The following is a 16,677-nucleotide window of genomic DNA, read 5'->3' on the forward strand; positions in this document are numbered from 1 at the left end:
TAGATGGGCTTGGACATCAGAAGGCAGAGCTCCAGTGGCGCCACTGGTCAGCATGCGGTCCTTACACAGGAGACAGAGACTGGTTCCTAGCCCGCGTCCAAGGCAGCGCCATGCCCAGCAGTCCAGCTGTTGCCCATCTCACATCGGATCCTGAGTCTGAGGCCAGGCTCTTCAGCCACCTGTCCTGGGGGGAGGGGTGCAGAAGGCACAGGGCCTCTGCCCGGAGCCCAGACAGAGCCCTGCAGAGCCGCAGGTGACTGTCCCAGCAGCCTGCCAGGAACCGGAAGCCTTGGTTGCTTTTCTGAGAGTGGAAATTGCGGACCACAGGTAAGTTCCATTCCCACCTCCTTTGCGAGACAGGAGAGCCTAGAGGATCAGAGGCCAGAGCCAGACCAGCCGCATGCATGCTGGCTCTGCCATTTACTAGGTGTGTAAGTTATTTAACTTCTGGATAAGTTATCTAACTTCTTCGGATCTTAACTTCCCTACGATTAGATAGAAGCAATAATGGTACCTATTTTGTAAAGTTGTTGTGATGATGAAATTAACTCATACGTGCAGAGCACGTGGCGCCACACCTGGACACGGTAGGCAGGCAGTGACTGTTGCTGTTGGAGTAGTTTCACCTTTTGTGCCCACTGGTTCCCGCAGGGGCTCTCTCTAGGAATAAGCATGGCAGGCTTCTAAACAAGGTGCTTTAAGCAGGGGTTGCAAGGGTTTTTCATTCTCCTTTACCTAGGAGGCAGCAAGAATTATTATTACTATTACTACTTTTTGTCTTTTTAGGGCTGCATCTGCAGCATATGGAGATTCCCAGGCTAGGGGTCACATGCTGGAATGTTCCCACACAGCAGAAGGCACTATCCTGACACGCTACAATATGGACAAATCTTAGCAGTGTGATGTCAAGTACAAAGAAACTCCAAGAGATTATACATGGCAAGATGCCGTTTTTATTTTTATTTTAAAATTGAATTTATGTAATTTTTTTTTTTTTGGTCTTTTTGCCATTTCTTGGGCTGCTCCCGTGGCATATGGAGGTTCCCAGGCTAGGGGTCCAATCGAAGCTTTAGCCGCCGGCCTACACCAGAGCCACAGCAACGCGGGATCCGAGCCGCGTCTGCAACCTACACCACAGCTCACGGCAACGCTGGATCCTTAACCCACTGAGCAAGGGCAGGGACCGAACCCGCAGCCTCATGGTTCCTAGTTAACCACTGAGCCACGACAGGAACTCTGAATTTATTTAATTTTTTGCCGCACCCATGGCACGTGGAGGTTCCTGGGTCAGGGACTGAACCCATGCCACCGTAGCGACCCAACTGCTGCAGTGACAATGCCAGATCCTTAACCTTCGGTTGCATAAGAGAACTCCCAAGATGTCCTTTTTACAAAGTTAAAAATAACTAAAATGAAATTACATACTTTGAAAGAAAACACAAACGCAATACAACTATATCAAAAGGAAAGCGAGGGAAGGCTTAACAGGAGGTGACAGTTATCGTGGGTGGTGGCGGGGCAGCTATGTCATGAGATGTAGGACATTGTAAAGGCCCTGGCTGTTTTCCTTTTTGGTGGGAATCAATTAAATGCTAGTGAGATGAGGTCATGAACAAGAGGTTACAAATAATCCAATTCTGTGCACTTGAACTCCAACTATACAGGAGAAGGCACAATCTCAGGCTACTTCTATTTGAGTTGGCTTGGAATGGCGTTAGGAACCAGACTCCCCCTGGAGCAGCTCCTGCCTGGAACGCATCGCTTCTCGGGGTCCTCTCCTCATCCTTCTCCCTCTTCAGCGAGGCCCATCATTGGTCGTAGACTGCGACCATCACAACCTTCCTATCGTCATTTCCTAAAAGGATTCTATAGCCCTGACGCCGTGGGGCCAGCATAACTCACTGGACAGATGGGTTATTGTTTTCATTCTCCTTTCATAAGTGAGGAGCCTGAGACCCCAAGAAAAAGAGCGACTTGCTGAGGGTCAGCTGTCACCTGCGTTGGGCTGGGCTTGATGTTGCTCTCTCAACCCTGGCGCCCAGTGCTCCCAGCCTCATCCTGGATAAATATTCTGAGGGTTAAAAACACCCAGGCTCTCTCTGTGCCTGGAAGATGACTTTGTCTCATCCTGAATCAGAAAGGGCTGGTGGGAGTTCCCGTCGTGGCGCAGTGGTTAACGAATCCGACTAGGAACCATGAGGTTGCGGGTTCGGTCCCTGCCCTTGCTCAGTGGGTTAACGATCCGGCGTTGCCGTGAGCTGTGGTGTAGGTTGCAGACACGGCTCGATCCCGCGTTGCTGTGGCTCTGGCGTAGGCCGGTGGCTACAGCTCCGATTCAACCCCTAGCCTGGGAACCTCCATATGCCGCGGGAGTGGCCCAAGAAATAGCAACAACAACAACAACAACAAGACAAAAAAAAAAAAAATTATAAAAAAAAAAAAAAAAAGAAAGGGCTGGTGGGAGTTCCCGCTTCGACTCGGTGGTAATGAACCCAACTAAAATCCATGCGGATGTGAGTTCGATCTCTGACCCTGCTCAGTGGGTTAAGTCTCCGGTGTTGCCATGAGCTATGGTGTAGGTCACAGATGTGGCTTGGATCCCATGCTGCTGTGGTGTAGGCCGGCAGCTGCGGCTCTGATTTGACCCCTAGCTTGGGAACTTCCATGCGCTGCACGTGTGGCCCTAAAAAGGAGAAAAAAAGAAAAGGGAGGGAGGGAGGAAGGAAGGAAGGAAGAAAAGAAAGAAAAGAAAGAAAGGGAGGGAGGCAGAAAGAGCTGGTGGAGGGAAGACTCAGGAGGTGCTGTCAGCAGCCCAGCCACGCTCTGGGTGACCTTCCCATTAGGGGGAGACCCAGCCTAGCCTTAAACACCTTCTCTCCCCACCAAGGGGACTCCTGGTCCACAGACCCCAGCCAGCCCACCTCAAGGCCAGGCTGCAGAGTGCTGGAAGCCTACGACCTGAGTCTGCTCCTCTCCATCCGTTTGCCTGTCCGTGTTTGGGAATAAGACCCTCTACCCCAGAAGTGATGAGAAGACAGACCATGGCCAGGTGTGAAAGCATTTGGAAGATCACCTGTTCCAGCTGGCAGGGGCCGTCCGTATTACTGAAGGGGGGCAATGACTTCTGGGACGAGGGTCCCCCACCATACCAAACCTTCTCCAAAAGAGGAGTAAGAAACACTCCGGAGGAGACAGAGGGTCTGATTTCAGAGAGTTAGAGAAAGTCACTCTTGGGAAATTAAACCTACTCCACACTTTTCAGACGAGGCGGCAGGGATTTACCCAAAGTCACACAGCAAGGAAAGGGCAGGGAGGTGACGGGCCAGGGAGGGTTCTCTTCCTTGCTGTCAATTTCCAATGAAGGGGAGAGATGTGCTGGCTCCTTGGCAGCAGAGCTGAGCCAGGCTTGAGGTGAGGGACTTCCAAGAGGCTGGTCTCAATTCAAAGACAAAGAGTTTTCTCCGTGCGGTGATAACCCGCAACCCACGGAAGCAGCAAGCAGGGCCAGGGTCCTCCCTGCCTCATGGGGTAGCCACACAAGTCCTGAGAATCTGCCATCCCGCCCTATGCCCAGCCCTGCCCTCTCATCTGGACCTGGGTCTCCTGCTTCCAAGGCTTCCTAGCCTAGTGGGGCCCAGCCATGGTCCTCTACCGTCAGGGGGAACCTGAGTAGCCTTTGTTCCTGGAGGCCCTGAACAGGAGGAGGAGGCTGCGGGTTCATCAAGGCTCCGGAGCCAGCAAAGGCCGTCTGAAGAAGCCTGTTGTTGGAGGCTCCTGAAGTCTGAATTTGAGTCACACCAGCAGCTGCCGTTTCCCGACTTTGACACTGGGCGAAGTTACTTCTCCTTCATGAGCCAAAGAGAAGCGGCAATGAGGTCCACCTCCAAGGGTGGTCTGAGGATCAGATAAATTACATAACATTGCCCACATACCCAAGGCATCTCATAAATGACCCACACCTGGTCTGGCAGGAGGTAGTATAGGCTTGGCAGTGGTGAATCGAGGGCCTTCCAGTCAAAGCGCTTTTGTGTGTGAAGTCTAAGGAGGCGCAGCGCACGTTGCGAAGGGTTGGGTTTGAACTGGCTCCTGAATTGATTGAAAGAAGTAAAGGAAGTGAAGTCTTCCTAACTCTCTGGGGGGTTTTGGTGGCGGAGCGGATTGACTCGTCAAGGCTCCACAGAGGTGTGCGAATCCTGCCGGTAGAGGGCGCAAGAGCCGCGTACCCCAGAGCGCAGGGGACGCAGGGACCCCGGCGCAGGGCGGAGCATCAAGGAGCAGGGCGCCGAGGGGGCGGGCCGTTGGAAACGTGGGGGCGTGGTCACCAAGGGTGGGGCTTCTAGAGCCGAGTGGGGAGGATCGAGGTACGGCCCGAACTGGACCGGCCGCCGATGGGGGAGGGGCGGGCGTTTGGGGGCGCGAAGGGGCTGGACCACAGGTCGTAGTTACCGTGGGATTCGCTGCGAACGCCCCGGTAGGAGGGGTGGCCTGGGCGGGGCGAAGGGGCGGGACAGGGAGCTGCAAGCGCCCAGGTTGGTTTGCGGCACGCACTGCTCCCCCTGGCGGCGAGTCCTGCCCACTCCTGCCTGGGAGCGTGTTTCTGCGTGTATCTGAGTGTTGGCGTGTACGAGAGTTTGTGGGTCCGAGGCTGGCGTGTTGGGGGTCCCTTGTGCAGGAGGTGTTTCCGCCCGAAAGCAGTGGGCGCGCCGCCCTGACTGTAGGCCCGCAGAGCTGACCACACTCAGAACTTGCTTGTGTCGTAGCGAGGGCTGGAGGGGCGGGGGAAGGAGCTGTGCCCGCCCAGCTCCCGAGGGGCTCATCTGCAGGGTCGCGTCGGTCTGCCTGTGCTCCAGCAGTCTAGTTTCTCCCGCAGCTCCTCCCCAATCCACCCCCCACCCCGACTCCAGATTCCCAGCCTAACGCGCGCGGGGAGCCCACCCCCTCTTTTGGGCGCGAGGCCCCGCCCCCACCCCTTTCCTCTGCCACAAAGTTTATTTGCAACAAAAGGGAGCGAGAAGCGAGCAGCCAAGAGGGAGGGAGCGGGAGCCGGAGTGGGAGCGCGAGGGGAGGCAGGCAGGCTGGCCGGCCGGCGGGCGGGCACAGAGCCGAGGAACGGAGCGCCGGGATCGAGCCTGGACCGGGTCGGGCCGCGATGCTCCGGGTCGCAGTAGGCGAGGCAGAGGCTGGGCCCGGGAGTCGACGCTGAGCCAGGAGGAGTCGCACGGGAGGATGGAGCCGAGGCGGCCCACGGGCGCGGAAACCTGAGCCGCAGCAGATAAAGCTCTGCTCTGGTCTCTGTGCCCTTTGCCCGCAGCCCCCCTCGCCCTGCGGCTGCGGCACTCAGGCCTTCGGACCCGGGCCGCTGCGCTCCTTCGGGGCAGGGGCGCGGGGGGGGTTGGCCGCGGCTCCCCGAGGCCGGCCCCCCCAGAGTGAGCGCCGCCACCATGGCGGACGGGACGCCCCGGCCCCAGCTGTATCGCAGCGTCTCGTTCAAGCTGCTGGAGCGCTGGAGCGGCGGGTCTGGGCTGAGGGAGGAGGCCACGGACACCCCTGGGCTGCGGCGCCGGGCCTCGTGCCGGCCGGTCGCGGCCGTCCCGGGCCAGCCCTCCCGGCGCGTGTCCAAGCTGGCGTCGGGGCCCCCGGCCGCCCCCGCGCAGCCGCGCCCGCTCCGCAGCCTCTCGCCGTCGGTGCGCCAGCTCTCCCGGCGCTTCGACGCGCCGCGTCTGGACAACAACTCCACGGCGGCCCGAGACGGGGGCGTTTCCCCCGGGGCCGCGGAAGAAGCGGCGGAGGGAGCCCCGCGCGGCTCCTGGCCCAGCGTCACCGAGATGCGCAAGCTCTTCAGCGGCCCCGGCTCCAGGCGGCCCAGCGCCGACTCTGAGGCCTCGGGGACGCCCAGCCCCGACGGCGCCGCGTGGGAGCCCGCGAGCCGCGAACCCCGGCAGCCACCGACGCCACCTCCTCGGACGTGCTTCCCGCTGGCGGGCCTGCGTTCGGCGCGGCCGCTGCCTGGCGCAGGGACCGAGGGGAGGAGGCGGCGGCAGCAGCAGCAGCAGCAACGGGAGCGAGCGCAGCGTCCGGCGGATGGTTTACATTCTTGGCATAGCTTCTCCCAACCGCAGGCCTGGGCCCGGGCCTCCTGCTCCTCCTCCTCCTCCATCGCTTCCTCCTATCCTGTCAGCCGCAGCCGGCCGGCCAGCTCCAGCGAGGAGGAAGAGGAGGGCCCGCCGCCGCCGTCCGGGGCGCAGAGTCCGGCCTACCCCGGCGGCCACTGCTCAGGCAGTGACGAGGACCAAGACGGTGAGGGTGGCCACTGCTGGGGAGGGAGGTCGGGGCCCAGGCCTGGGAGCTCCCTCTTAGACAAGGACTGTAGAGCCGACAGTTATGGGTTAAATCTGAGCAGCATGGACTCCGCAGGGGGAGCCCGGAGCCCCGACCCCCCAGTATCTCCTAGAGCCCCTAGCGAGGAAGGCCCCGAGAGTGGGGTACTGGCTCTCCGCCCTGTGTGCCAGGTCCCCAGGAAGGACCTCGGCCCTCGTCCGACACGGCGGGGGGAACTTTCCGCGTGGCCAAGGTGAGCTTTCCCGCGAGCCTGGCCAGCCCAGCAGACTCCCGGGGTAGCAGCCGCTACTCCAGCACCGAGACGCTCAAGGATGAGGACCTGTGGGCTAGCCGGGGTTCTGGGAGCTGGGGCGTGTATCGCTCCCCGAGCTTCGGGGCCGGGGAAGGGCTCCCAAGGCCCCAGGCTCGAACCCGCGCCAAGGGACCTGTGGGCGCCGTGAGAGCCTTGAGGGATGGAGGACTGGAGCTAGACAAGAACCGGCAACGGAAGTCCCTGTCGAATCCAGATATTGCCTCGGAGACCCTGACCCTGCTCAATTTCCTGCGTTCAGACCTTTCAGAGCTGAGGGTCCGAAAGCCTGGTGGGCGCCCTGGAGACCTTGGGAGCGGCTCCTTAGATGGCAGAGACTCACCATCCGCAGGTGGCCCAGTAGGGCAGTTTGAGCCCGCACCGGCCCCGGCCCCAGCATCCCCTGGCACCCGCCCCACCCTGAAGGACTTGACGGCCACCCTTCGAAGGGCAAAGTCTTTTACATGCTCTGAGAAGCCTGTGGCCCGCCGCCTACCCCGCAGCAGCGCCCTGAAGCCCAGCTCCTCTGAACTGCTGCTGGCCGGCCCGAGCGCCGAGGAGGACCCACTGCCCCTCGTCGTCCAGGATCAGTATGTGCAGGAGGCCCGTCAGGTTTTTGAGAAGATTCAGCGCATGGGAGCCCAGCAGGATGATGGAAGTGAGGTCCCCCCCGGAAGCCCTGACTGGGCAGGAGATGTGACTCGGGGGCAGCAGTCCCAGGAGGAGCTGCTCTCTGGCCCTGAGTCCAGCCTGACGGACGAGGGCATTGGGGCGGATCCTGAGCCGCCTCCTGTCTCCGCCTTTTGCAGCCTGGGTACCACAGGGGTGTGGCGACCCCTTTCCTCATCCTCAGTCCAGCCCAACCACTATGGCCCTGGGGCTGAGGACAGTCTGGGAGGCTGGGCCCTGGTTTCCCCGGAGACCCCTCCCACACCAGGTGCCCTCCGCCGGAGACGCAAAGTGCCGCCTTCAGGCCCTGGGGGGGCTGAACTGAGCAACGGGGAGGCAGGGGAGGCCTACCGGTCTCTGAGTGACCCAATTCCACAGCGCCACTGGGCCACCGCCTCCGAGGAGCCCTCAGGGTTCTCTGTGGACAGCAATCTCCTCGGCTCGCTGAGCCCCAAGACGGGGCTTCCAGCAGCCCCAGCTACGGACGAGGGCTTGACCAGTGGTCACAGTGACTGGTCTGTAGGCAGTGAAGAGAGCAAGGGGTACCAGGAGGTCATTCAGAGCATCGTTCAGGGACCTGGCGCCTTGGGGGGCGTGGTGGATGACAGAGCTGCTGGCAAAGCCCCCAAGAAGAAATCTCTGAGTGACCCCAGCCGCCGTGGGGAGCTGGCTGGGCCTGGATTTGAGGGCCCTGGAGGGGAGCCCATCCGAGAGGTCGAGCCCGTGCTGCCTCCGTCCAGCAGTGAGCCCATCCTCGCAGAGCGGCAGGCGGAACCAGACGAGCGCAGTCCCGCCAGGGGCCGGGCACAGTCTGAGAGGGCTCTGCCCGAGGCCCCAGCTGCCTCCTCCACCGCCCACCATGACTTCCACCTCGACCCGAAACTGGCTCATGTTCTGTCTCCACGGCTCACCCGCCGTGGTTCTAAGAAGCGCCCGGCCCGGAGCAGCCATCAGGAGCTGCCAGCGGAGGGCCATCAGGACCAGGCGGGCAGCCTGGCTCGGGCCCGACCCTCCTCCAAACACGTGCGCCACGCCAGTGTGCCCGCCACCTTCACGCCAATTGCGGTGCCTGGGCTGCCGACGTCTCTCGGCCCCCCTGTGGCTGTGCCAGAGCCCGTGGGCTTCCCCGGCAGGCCCGCCCCGCGCTGCAGGCCCCAGCTCTTGAGGACGCCACTAAGCAGTACGTGCTGACTCTCCGCTCTGGTGAGGCCCCTGCCCCACTGCCGGGGGCCGTACCCTGCTTGACTCCGGTGGCACCGCCCTCGGCCGAGGCCAAGCCCCCCGAAGCGTCCCGGGCTCCAGAAGAACCTGGCCCAACCAGCAAGTGCTGCAACAAGCCCCAAGTGGTGAGTCTGTGGGCGGCCTTTGGGTGAAGCCGAAGGAGGGCCGGGGCCAGTGTCTTCTGCCAGAGCCTTTTGCGTGTGCTCCTTGGGCAGGTGCCCAGGTCTTTGGTCCTGAAGTGTCCAGGCCGCTTTAAGAGTGTGAAGGACACAGGGCTCCCGTCCCCTCAGCCCCGGAGGCTTCAGGCTTCTGCTAGTACTGATGCCAGAGGCTCTTATCTGCTCCGGGGGTAATTGCTGAGGGTTCTGATTTAGCCTTTCGATGGTTTTCAGAAACTGGTTTTAAAGGTTCCTATCTGGTTTTTTGGTGGCAACACGTAAGGAGATGCGAGGGCATGTGACTTTCTCGAGAGCCTTGCTCGATGGGCCGACCCCTTGCAGGCGTCTTGGCCTGGGGACCCACCCAGACGGGGAGTTTGCCCTTCCTCGTGGGGCTTTCCTGTGGCAGAGCCAAGTGTGAGCGCACTGCCGGACCTGGGAGAACTGGAGAGGTAGAGGCGTTCCCGTGTGGAGTGGTGGAGAGGGCTTCATGAGCTCCATCGGTGGCCCTGGCCTTTCTGTGTGACTCAGCCTTCCCGTGTGTGACAGCAGGGTTGGGGACAAGCTGGTGGCTGGTGCCCATGGCCCCTCTCAGCTGGGCTGCACGGGTTTGTGGTTGGAGTTGGGGCACTCTTTGGGCCTGAAATCTGCCGAAGCCTCCTCTGAGTAGAATGGGGACCTCGAGGGGAGGCCAAGGTCAGGGGGAGGCAGCTGAAGTTCAGCAGGTGGGGCCCCGGGAGAGGCTGGGGGTGGTTCCGGCTGCCACAGGCAGGGCTGCCTCTCTGGGTCAGGATGGGGGCCCTGGTCTTGCATCTTTTCCCCACCCGGCCTCCTTCCTGGTGACTCTGAGCTGCTTCCTCCTTCCTCTGCCAGACCCTGGGCCCTGGGGACTTGCTCTCCCCAAGGCTCCCCTGCCACCTTCTGGCTTCAGCTATCCCTGGATTTGGGCCGTGGGTTCAGATGGGTTCTAGGCAGTATGATGCCCTGGCATCCCGGATGGAAGCTAGATTTGAGGCTCTGGGGTTGGACCCTAGAGTGGGGGTGGCCTGGGGTTCCTTCAGTCGTGCCCTGCGGCCACAGTGTCCCTGCCGGACTGAGGAGCCCGCAAACCCTAAACCCGGGCCTGACCTGGTCACACACGGTTCTCAGCGCTCTCCCGGCCCCTCTGAGCTCCCTCTGTCTGGTGCTCTCTCCTGGCTCTGTGTCCCCCGGTCCTGGCTCTGGGTCCCCCCCAGAGGCTGCAGTCAGTAGACTGGGCGGGGGGAGAGGGGAAATTGGGACCTGTTCTTCCCCTTGAGAGCCTGGGGGTGGCTCAGGTGCCCCTAACGCAGGTGCCAGTTGTCTTTGGAAGCTGGAGGTGGGGAAGGGTGACCGCAGGGGCGCTTCCTGCCAGGGTCCCCTCCCCCGATGCTTTTCCTGTGTCATTATCTCCTCCAGGAGCCTCGAAGGGTAAATTAGGGAGAGAGCAGGGGTGAACCAGGGGACTCGCAGGCTGGGGGAGGCAGGCTGCTCCTGAAGAGGGGCCTTGAGACTCAGGGGAAGTGGGAACTTCTGCACAACTGGCTCCTGGTCCGCTCTCTGCACAGTCCCCTGACCCGCCTGATCTCAGGGAGAAGCTTAGGGCTCCCCTGCCCCCTGGGCTCTGTGAGGTGGGACCCCTAACACTGGCTTCTCATTGCCCTCAAGGAAGGCGCTCCCTCTCCAAGGCCCCGGGTGAGGTCCCCTCTTACCCTTGGGGGGAGGAACCAGTGAGTCTGTCCCTGGAAGAGCAGGGTGTGGCCTTGGATCAGTCACGTCCTTGCTTTATGCCTCAACCTTCCCTTCTGCGAAGTGGGGCTGATGATCTGCCCACAGGCTGGTGCACTGTGAGTGGGTGGGGTGGTCGCACCCCCCCAGGGGCAGGAGAGAGGGAATAAACACGGTCCACTGTCTCAGCTGCATCCCAGGGTCCCAGGGTCCCGCCCTGGCCCCTCCTGCCTGCCCCCTACTGATTTCTGAGCGCAGAGCTGGGCACTCTGGGCCGCGGTGTAACCTGGTGGACTTGAGTCAACTCAAAAGAGATTGGGCCTCCCTAACTCCGCACCCCTGGTAAAGCCCGGAAGTTCTCCCGTCCACTAGCCTGACTCGCTCCTGCTGTCCCTTTCCTTCCGCCTCTAGGAAGATGGGGAGCAGCTGTCCAGCCCTCCTGCTGGCTGCCGCGGTGGAGACAATGCCCCCTTGTTCCGGGCCTGGGGCTCCAGTCTCGCTCCCTGGGCTGTGGGTGGGGATGGCGTGGCGTGGGCTCCGGGGTAAGAGGGCGAGACGCTGTCTTGCTTTGCTGAGGAGGCAGAAACCAGTGTGAGCTCAGCCAGGGGGCTAACAAAAGAGGCCCCGACTCACCCTTGGGCTATGGGGAGCCCCTCAAAGTCGGGTCTCTCCCACCCCATATTCCATATTTGCCTTCTGTGTGGTGCTGCCCCCACAGTTGGGAGCAGGAGGCCCGGGACCAGGCCTGGCTCAGCCTCTGATGTGCTCTGAGACCTTGACAGAGTTATCGTGGGCCTCGGTGTTCCCTCTGTGCAGTGGGGGGTTAGACTGCCTGGTCTTTGGAGCTCTCTAGGAAGGACTCAGCCTGCAGGGTGGTCAAGGGAAGCAGGAAGAGTCGGGCTGTGGCTGGAAGGGAGAGAAAGGCAGCTCTGTGCATGCGACTGACCGGCTGGAAGAACGCAGGAGCCCAGGGAGCGAGGGCGAACTCACTTTGGCTTTCTGCGCACACCTGCTTGCAGATGTGCTGCGGGGAGGAGCCCAGCTGTGGAGGCTGCTTGCCCTTCCCCCTCCCCCGCCCCCTTGTCGTTGCCACAAAGGCCTGAGATAGGCCCGATGCTCAGTGACTCTTCACCCCAGGTCCTCCCCTGCGCTGGCCTCCAAGTACAGAGTCCTGGGGTCCAGGCTTCTGCGCACAGCCTGACCCCCATTTGACAGCAGTGGTGGCTCAGCCCAGACACAGGAGGTGACTTGTGTGGCAGAATCAGATGGGTGGACTCATAAAACTCGAGCAGATTGAAATAGGAACAGTGGCTAACATTTATTAAACACTGACTGTATGCCCAACACTCTGGAGGTTTCACTCTTCAAATGCGAAAGCTGTGAGAACCTCACCCGGCCGCGTTCTTGGAGGCGCAGACCCTAGATCCTCACGGCTTGACGAGCTCATCAAGCGTCTTAGTGGTGAAGGGGCCCAGGGGGTCCCTGTTTCTTGGTGGAATTGACCCGCCATCTGAGGAGTGCCGCAGGGTCGGGGGGCCGTCCCCTGCACCCCCCCAGCCGCCTGAACACCTTCCCGGTACTCATTTAATTCACTGGGGCCTGGGTTTGCCATGGGAAGAGCTTCAAGGCTCAGAAAGGAGAGTGCCGACTTTGGGGTCACTCGTGGGCAGGGCAGAGCCAGGTCCATGCACCGCCCTGCCCCGGCCCCCACCCCTGCCTCCGGCTCCTGCCTTGCAGGGCCAGCCGGCTGTGGCTCTTTGTCACCTTTCTTCTCTCCGTCTCTCCTTGGCAAGGAACCCACAGGAGGTGGGGTTCTCTCCTTTCCCTCCTTGGCTCTTTGCTCTGATTTTTCCATGGAAACTGGTTCTGGGAGGGGAGGCGACTAGGACGTTTGGAATTCTGAGCGGTACCGAATATCTATAATTAAATGTCTTGTCACCCTGCAGGGGGAGGGTGGGAAGGGGGAGGACAGGCAGAGGCTGTCCCTTCCCTCTGTTTATTCCCCGCTCCCCCGACTCCTTCCTGGGCGCCCTGAGCTCCTGGGGGAGCGAGGCCCAGGACTGGCGCCCTCCCCAACACCCGCCGGGAAGAGCTGGGGGATGGACCAGGGTTGAGGCTGACATTTTCCAGCCCCTCATTTCCAGAACCAGCTGGGTTTGGGAGGCTGGAAGGCTGCTGTTAATCCCGTCCCCAGCCCCCTCCCAGTAGGGACCTGCCCCTCCTGCCTCCTTCTCGCCCGCCCCGTCTGTGATCTCTCAGCTACACCTGCTGGCCCGCAGTGGGGCGGGGGCGCCTCCAGGCCAGCGGAAGAGCCAGAAACACCCAGTGGCCAGGAGGGGCTGCAGGATGTCGAGGCACTGGCCTGGGGCTGGCAGGAGAGGCTTCTGGATGAGGCTCTGACTGGAGCCTGGCTTTGAAAACTGGAAGAATCTGAATATCCAGAGACGAGAGGGAGAGGTTCTAGGAGGAGGGCACATGGGGCAGAGGCTGGTAGCAGATGGAGCATGTTAAACCACGAGCCACAGGAGCTTGTTTCAGAGACTTGGCTCAGCCTTGGTAATAAGGTGACGCGTTCCTCCATTTCACAAATACTGAACCCCTGGACACTCAGGCACTCTGCTGGCCCCTGGAATACAGCAGCCAGCAGAACACAGGCTCGGCCTCCTGGAGCTTCCAGACTGGTGGAGACCTGTCTACAAACAACACATGGTCGGAGTTCCCATCGTGGCTCAGCGGAAATGAGTCTGACTAGGAACCATGAGGACACAGGTTCAATCCCCAGCCTCACTCAGTGGGTTAAGGATCCAGCATTGCCGTGAGCTGTGGTGTACGTCGCAGACGCAGCTTGGATCTGCGTGGCTGTGGCTGTGGTGTAGGCCAGTGGCTGCAGCTCCGATTTGACCCTAGCCTGGGAACCTCCATATGCCGTGGGTGCAGCCTAAAAAAGAGACAAAACAAAACAAAGACAGTGCATTGTCCATCAGGGAGGGATGGGGCTGGACAGCAAGGTGAGGGACTAGAGAAGGACCGGGAGGCGCTGTTTAGACTGAGGTCTGAGAAGGCCTCAGAGGAGATGCGTTTGGAGTAGAGGCCTGCGGGGAGTAAGCCTGGGGCTGCCTGGGGGCGGGGGACAGAAAGTGCAAAGGCCCTGCGGTAGAGGTGAGGTCGGAGGGGAGGCCTGTGGGTGGCGTCAAGGAGGGGTCAGCTCAGAATTCGGGGAGGGCGGAAGTGGGTCGGGGCCGAAGGGGTGCGTTTCCTCGGCCGGTGGGGGCCCGTCCGTCTGTGTTTACCTGAGCGAAGGTTTTCCGTGGACAGTGACCCGATCTGACGCAGCCTCTCACAGGCTTGCCCCGGGGCAGAGGCGGTAAGGTGGTGGGTCTCGGTGGAGGGTTTCGGGAGGGCCTGGGCTCCAGCATTCCGGGCGAGCTCAGAGCTGCGCAGCCCCGGCGGCTGGGCCGGTGTGAGGGCGGTGGACAAAGGCCCGGGGAGGCGGGAGCTGCGGGCCGCCCGGGCCGCCCTGCAGGCCTCTGCTGGTGGAGCTGCCCAGGCCTCATCGCCGTCTCAGGGCCCCAGGGCAGCGAGATGGGCCTCCCGGGGGTTCCCGGGGTTCGGATGAAGCCGGCGCAGTGCGGCCAGCGGTGCGCCAGGGCCCTGCGTCTCCCGTGTGGAATCTGGGCCAAGGTGTCCTGACTCCGCGGCCATACGTCGGCCCCGCCGAGTTCCCACCGAGCCGAGCTGGCGGGGATTCTGGTCGTAGGGCGGGGGGAGGGGAGCCCATGTTTCCCAGAAAGGCTCGAAGCCCTGGCGTATTTATTGGGAAATAGGCCCAGGCAGCCTGGCGCCTGGCTGGCAGGCCCTGAAATGAGCGCCCTGGGTCCCTGGGGAAGCAGGAGGCTATTAGAGCCAGCACCCCGCCCCCCATGGGAGTTGATCCTCCAGGCAGTCCCTCCACCGCCCACCCCCAGGCCTCTAGAGCATTCCAGGCGTGGACAGAGGCAGAGCAAGACTGCCAGGCTGCCATGCTCTGAGCCATGCGTGAGCCCAGCCCGTGACCGCAGGGCCTAGGCCCCAGTCAGGGTGTCCGAGCCCCCTCCTGTGGTGGTGGCCGAGGGGCTCAGCAGGGGTGACCTGGCGTCCACACGGGGGGCCAGGAGGCCTGGGTTCCAGCCTTAGTCTCTCCATTTTCCTGCTGTGTGGCCTTAAGGAAGACCCCTCTTCGAGCCATGGATTCCTCCGTGTTCTGGGGCATCAGGAAAAACCTCCTTTCCTGCTGGGAGAGGCAGCAGCCAACCTTAGGAGGATCCCGGCTTGCGGACTGAAGCAGGCGGGTCGGGGGCTCCTAGCCGCTCTGGGCTGCTAAGGAGACAGAGGCCCAGAGTGGGGCTGGGCCCCAGCCAGGCCTGGCTCCTGGGACCCATTTCTCCACGACCAGTAGCTGCCCTAGGCTCTGCCTCGCCCCACGCTGCGGCCCGGCCTTGGGCTCCCCCCGGGGCCCGTGCTCGGGAGTGTTCATGCCGCTGCCACTGGATGTTCAAGCTTCCTGGGGCTCAGGGATGTCCCGGGGCTCTGAGATGCTCCCTCTGCAGGGGCAGCATCGAGGGGAGTCTCTAGAGGTCCCCGAGGTGGGAAGGACGTGAGCTGATTCCAGGGTCTAGGGTGGCACCTGGGTGGAATATTCATTTCCTGTTGCTATTGGAGCAAATCTCTCCATATTTAGTGGCTTAAGACACTAGAAATATTATCTCACACTTTTGGAGATCAGAAAAAGTAGGTTTCACTGAGCTAAAATTAAGATGTTAGCAGGACTGCATATCTTCCAGGGACTTTAGGGAAAAACCTGTTTCCCTTCCCTGTTCCAGCTCTGGTGGCTGCCGGCACTTCTGGGCCCCTTGGTCCATTCTCAAAGCGGGCAGTTTGGCACCTTCACAGCTCTCACTCTGAACCAGATCTCCTGCTTCCCTCTTCCAGGGACCCTTGTGATAACTCCGGGCCCACTGAGACCGTCCACGATACTCTCCCCATCTCACAATCTTTCGTCACGTCTGCAGAGTCCTGTTTGCCGTGTATGATAATATAGCCACAGGGTCTGGGGTTAGGAGGCAGATGTCTTTGGGGACCACTGTTCTGCCTGTCACAGGTGGGCAGAGGGGCCAGGCTGTCAGCTCCTGGGAGCCAGAGCCCCTGGCAGGTGCTGGTCACAGGGCAGAACTGGAGAATCAGGCCCACGGCGTTTATCCTGCCTGCACTTCTTTCCCAGGTCATTGGTCATTCACTCACTCAGCAGTCAGTTGTCGAGCCCCTTGATGGGCGGTGTGGACGCGCAGAGAAAGCTCGGGCATCACCCCGCTTGTCGGGAGCTCACGGCAAGGGTCTTATCCCCCTGAGGAGCTGAGCCCTGGTTTGGTGGGAGAGGGACAGAAGAGCCAGTGGGTCCCCTGTGGGTGGGCTTAGATTCTAGGGGCAGCTGGCTAGAATGGAGGTGAAGCAGCTCCCAAGAACGGCAGGCGCGCTTAGAGCCAGGGCGGAGAGAGGAGGTGGGGCTAGGGTGGGGGTGGCAGGCGCGTGTCTTTTAGGCTGGCCCTGGGGGACCCGGCAGATGGCCAGGAGCTCCCTCCCCAGGCGCTGGGTCTCTGTCTTGGATTGGGGACCCTGGGGCTCTTGGACCAGAGGGCCTGTCAGGTCCCTTCAGGCCCTGGAGGTGGCCTGTGGAGGGGAAGGAGCATGGCTTGTAGTTCTGCTCTCCTCCAGCTGGCTTTGGAGCCCAGAGCAAGCATTTACAGACCCCTCTGAGCCAGAAAACGGGGCCATGATCCTCTCACTCCCCCGAGGGTGACTGTTAAGTTTAGACGAAATGATGCCCCAAGGGAGTCCTCAGGAAATATCAGTTCTATAGTTGCCATCGTGGTGCAATGCAACGAATCCGACTAGGATCCATGAGGACGCAGGGTCCATCCCTGGCCTCGCTCAGTGGGTTAAGGATCTGGCATTGCTGTGAGCTGTGGTGTAGGTTGCAGACGCAGCTCGGATCCCGTGTTGCTGTGAGCAGTGGTGTAGGCCAGCAGCTGTAGCTCCAATTCGACCCCTAGCCTGGGAACCTCCATGTACCACTGGTGGGGCCCTAAAAGGCAAAAAAAAAAAAAAAAAAAAAAAAGAAAGAAATATCAGTTCTTACGCTCCTGAGACTGAGATGCTAAGATGTTAGGATTCTAAGACTCTTGGGGACATTGATTCCAAGATGCTCAAATTCTTGTCATT

At 61.1% G+C, this 16,677-nt stretch overlaps 1 protein-coding gene across 1 annotated transcript in view; it reads left to right on the forward strand.

Annotated features, from left to right (window-relative positions):
- Positions 5,015–16,677, forward strand: part of ARHGEF17 (Rho guanine nucleotide exchange factor 17) — a 59,813-nt gene continuing 48,150 nt past the window's right edge. The window contains 3 exon segments of the mRNA XM_003357192.5: positions 5,015–6,468; positions 6,471–8,423; positions 8,426–8,643. Of these exon segments, the coding sequence (XP_003357240.3) occupies positions 5,442–6,468; positions 6,471–8,423; positions 8,426–8,643 (3,198 nt within the window). The 5' untranslated portion in view covers positions 5,015–5,441.

This window comes from Sus scrofa, chromosome 9 (assembly GCF_000003025.6).
Source record: "Sus scrofa isolate TJ Tabasco breed Duroc chromosome 9, Sscrofa11.1, whole genome shotgun sequence".
Classification (NCBI taxonomy): domain Eukaryota; kingdom Metazoa; phylum Chordata; class Mammalia; order Artiodactyla; family Suidae; genus Sus; species Sus scrofa.